At 24.5% G+C, this 5,157-nt stretch overlaps 1 protein-coding gene across 1 annotated transcript in view; it reads left to right on the top strand.

Annotated features, from left to right (window-relative positions):
- The first annotated feature begins 3,775 nt into the window (after positions 1 to 3,775).
- The window catches only part of LOC105620917, a 7,353-nt gene continuing 5,971 nt past the window's right edge, over positions 3,776 to 5,157 (top strand). Inside the window, exon 1 of the mRNA XM_012202393.1 lies at positions 3,776 to 4,138. Within this exon, the coding sequence (XP_012057783.1) occupies positions 3,776 to 4,138 (363 nt within the window). The remainder of the gene's footprint in view (positions 4,139 to 5,157) is intronic.

Genomic DNA, 5,157 nt, shown 5'->3' with positions numbered 1-5,157 from the left:
AATAATATATATATATATATATATATATATATATATATATATATATATGTGTGACATGTACAATATTATTAAACTGATGATTGCGATTAATAAAATATACATACAAGAGAATAGAAACAAAATACAAAAAATTTTATTTTAAACATGATAGACAAACATTAGTTTCCTCAAACTTTTTTTCTTAATTATATGTTTAAATTTTATCATTGTGTAAAAAAACCGAATTATATATTAATTCCCTAATTAATTTTTAAATAAAAATTTCATATTTTTATAACAGGGATATTATGATGTAAATTAAAAATAATAACTAAAAATGATTTTTTATCAAAAATAATTTTAATTTTAACACTTTTGTTCTAAAAAATTATGAAAATTAGGCTTCATGAAAAGAAATAGATTGAGTTCCTTCTAAATATTAAATGTAAAAGAAAATCTTCACATCTCAATAATATCATAAAGAAGATAATTAATAATTAATGTAAGGAGAAAATCATTCTTATAATTTAACAAAAAATCTTTCTAGAGCGTTATATTATTAGATCGTCCAATATATTTATTTATTATAAAGATACCATTTCAGATTCGGCAACTTGTGAGTAATTTTCTTTTTGGATTGAGGAGGAATACGTTAAAATAATTGTTTGATTGAGAATAATTCTGAAGAGAGTCAAGTTTGATGTTATCTTGCTCTTGTATTAAAACAATAGTAACTTTTTACATTATTTTTTGCACACCATATCTCATTACTTGTACCATATTGCATTCTCATTAGCTCGTGTTTTCCTTATCATTAAGATAATCTAAAGTTATAATTGATATCGAAATAAATAATGTTTTGTGATTGTTATTGCTTATTTAGATATACATATAATACATATAATATTATTTAAATATACATATAATATTATTTATATATACATATAATATTAAATAATATGATTTCACGTATCATTCTTTTTTTCTTTTCTGAAGTATTGCATAATATAAAAAGTATAGAATAAAAAGTATGAAATAGTGTAATGAAAAAGGGATCTAAAATTGATAAATAAAGAAACTACAGTATGTTTTTTGAGAGTTCGAGATATTGATTTATTTAAAAAATGTAGAATTACTGTCTATTACTGAAATCGCAACATGAGAGATATGCGATGTTACAGACTTTATTTTATAAACTAAAATTTGTTGTACCGTATAGTGTACTTATGTATAATTATACATAATTGTACAAATTGTTTATCTATATGTACATTTTTTTAATGTTCGTAATTTTTTTAATGATCAATTATGCGAATAATTATGCGAACGATAAATAATATAATTTTTTCTGGGTGATCGAAATCATATTATTTAATATTATATATAAATAATATTATATGTATATCTAAATAATATTATATGTAAATTGAAATCATATTATTTCAAAATCTAGAAATTATATCTATTTCCACACATGATTGAAAAATGCCATATTTAATTAAGGCAGTGTTTAATAATATTTCTTGTGAATTTAAACAATTTTTAGCAAACAATTTCAAGCAAACTATAGACCGATTAATTAATTGGTTAATTTTGAAACATAGTTCTAAACCGAAGCTGGAGCAGTAATATCACAAATTAAATTGATAAGCAATTTAATATTATTGCTGCAAATAATTTGATGCTATCAAGCATCTTAAAAACTGAATAATTTATTACGATAAATACTTACTTACTTCAACTTGGATTTCTTATTCCGGATCTCCTTACTATTCGAACTTTTTTTTTTAGCACTATGATTCAAGACCTACAAATAATCAACGCATAATTTGCTCGAATTGAAAATTATATACATTTACATGAAAAATTATTAGGCACGAAGAGAACTGCCGAAATAACATTTTTCACTCGTATATGTTTAATCCCATTGGTCGATTTCAATTAATATTTCTATTACGTTCTCATACATACAATATTTATCACAGAAAATAAATAAAAGATTTATTACTGCTGTCAAGTACATTCAAATTATTGCGAGTGAGAAGAAGTAAAATATATTTCAACATTCAGCTATCGTTAGCTGACTGATTCAACATTGATTGCATTCAGCAGATTCAATTGTTGCGGAGCAGATCCGTGAGCGCTCGCTGCTATTGGTGTATTCTTTTAGATCATCCAATAGCAACGAACGCTCATGAATTCGCTCCGCAATAGTTGAGTCAGCTGAACGCGATCAATAATGCCCGTTTTTTAACAATCAGTTTAATTTTTAACAATGCAGTTTAATTTTAATCTCGATTCAATTCTAACTCTTTATCTTTTTCTAGTTCTAAAAATTAGAAAAAGATAAAGACTAAGTCGAACCAAGATTAAAGTTAATTTACATTGAAACGCGTATAAATAGAATTATAAATCGTTCTCAAAGTCAGTTATACGTCAATCACATGTGTTTTCAAATACTATACACAGTTGCCCTCGAGACTGGCATCAATATCATCGAATCGAGTAAATTCGAACGTCCGTAACAAAAATTTAAAAAATTGATGTATATCTAGTCTTATAGAATACTCAATGATCGTCGCTGCAAATAATTTATCCAAGCTTAATTAACGAATTCTGAAACACTTGTGATATTTCAATCGTTAATTGCTGTTGTAAATATATATGAATCGTGTATCATAATTTCGTTCAAATAGCAATAAAAATCGACGATACTCCGAATGCGATATCGATGATGATGACTTCTACATTTTAATCAGACAAATAAGGTAAAGAATTCGACAATTATTGATTTGCAAACATCTTTCGACGATAAAAAAATTTCGAGGAAGATATATGAAGAAAACAATGTTTATCTGTGATTGTTTTATTGGAATGGAGATAAATTTTGAATAAGAAAAGTTCTTTAAAGTTCTTTAAGAAATCTTGATAAGAATCAAAATTTTCATGTTTTTCATGTAATCTTATATTTATGTTTATAGGTTATTATGCAAATGCTATTATTATATATATATATACATAGTTTATTTATCTTTATTTAAATATTCTTGAGAGAAAACATGTTTTAGTTTCTTTGTTCTGATAATTACCTTAACAATTTACAATTAATATAGAAATTATATATTTGTAATGGAAAGTAAAAATGCTATTGTATTTTGATTGTAGAAAATCAGAGATTGAAAGGTATTATATCTGCATCTACCTTCTTCCTTTTTTCTCTAATAGTTGACTAGCTAAATGTGGAAAAGAAAGATAATAAAAGACTTGTACGGAGAAACTCTAACACAATTCTATTTATTTAAATCAAAACATTTTTACTGTATATTAATATAAAAGTTGTTTTAATTGTTTTAATATGGAGAAAAAATATATAAATATATTTTTAATTTTAATTAAGATTTCATCTTTAATTTTTTAAATAATTATTTTAATAAAATTTACAAAAGTACCATATTATAAAATGGAGCAAGAATTACACTTCTAATATTGTCACATTTGTATTTTCTATTTTAAACAATATATGTATATTGAGAAATAGGTTACTTTAATATAATGAATGAATAACAAAACTAAAATAAAATTATTTCATTTTAGTTATATTATTTATTCTTTAGTATTATACATATTTATAAATGTATATATATATTTAATATTTTATGTATGTACCTATTATGTATATACATATATGTACATATATAGTATTATTTATTATACATTCTACTACATTTAAGATTAATTAATAAAAAAGAATCTCTTTATCTCTCTCTTTTTTAAATTTCTCAGGTTTTTGTTCAAAATGGATGAAATTATTTTTGATCAGACTACTATAGAGGACATGACAGTTATGTTAACAATGTTACAGCAACAATATGGCCAATTAAAACTTTTCTCGTCTCGAGCTTTGCAGCAAAACTCATGCTTCATTGACGAAATATTAAGAATAATTACTTCCTTTTTGGGAAATCGACTCAGAATGTATGATATTAAGATTTCCAGCGATCTCAAAAGGAAATCTAGTTATTTGTCAACTTTCGCCAAATGTTACAATTATTTGTTATTGAATACGAATTTTACCTCGCAGTCCCTTCTTAAACACGATTTGCTATTTGGCCATGCAGTCGGTATCTGGCCTACTCTATCACCTTATCTGTTCATACAGGTGATTCATCAATAACAATCATATCTTAATAAACATTATTAATAATTAATAAATAACATCAAATTTCTGGTTACGTTATAAACGTACTGAACAGTAAACATTTTTAAAAATTTTGACTTTTTCCTTTTTATTAATTATATGTCGAAGAAATGTTAAGGAACATTTATACTAGTTGTAATCGTATATTCGCCGTACATCATAATCTATAAAAATTGATTAATCATCACAGTCGAGTATTTCTTTTTTACAGTTGAATGAGAGAGGAATACTCGACTGGTCAATTCTTAATATAACATACGGTTACGGCCAGTAAACCAATAAATGTTCCCTTATTTAGTATTTAATATCGGAATATAATCGGAATATAAGAAAGAGACTCGAAGTATTTTATGATATTAGCTGTGTTTTTAGTTTTTTTTCTTTCATAATTGATAATGCACATAAAATAACAATAATATAACGAAAAAGATCTCTTTTATTTCATAATTTTACTTCGTATAGTTTAAAAATAATCAAATAATAAAATTTTTTCCTTGAACGTTAACTTAAATTAATTCATTATACCTTCTGTACAATCTTTATTTAAATATTGACATAAGGAATTAATATAACAATAATGTAGTTAATATAACAATATATAATAATTCTGTAGCAATAAGAGAAAAATATGATCGAATAATGAAGAAGTTAAGCATATTATATATCTATATTTTTACTTGTTGACAAGATGAATCTTAATTTATACCAACAATTTACCAATATTTTATCATGAGAAATGAAGAATATTTCCCTTACGCGTAATCTCTTACGCTCTTTCTTCTGTAATCGATAATTTATCTTACATGATAAAACATTACAGATTAAGATTCACCCTGTATGTATATATACATATATATGTTTATTCATATATATATATATATACGCATGAGATGCAAAATGTACTTAACACACACACGCACGCACACACGCACGCACACACACACACACACACACACACACACACACACACACACACACAC

Source organism: Atta cephalotes (genome assembly GCF_000143395.1).
Source record: "Atta cephalotes unplaced genomic scaffold scaffold00030, whole genome shotgun sequence".
NCBI classification, from domain to species: domain Eukaryota; kingdom Metazoa; phylum Arthropoda; class Insecta; order Hymenoptera; family Formicidae; genus Atta; species Atta cephalotes.
Note: the sequence above shows the minus strand (reverse complement) of the source record. Positions and strands in the feature narration are given on the sequence as shown.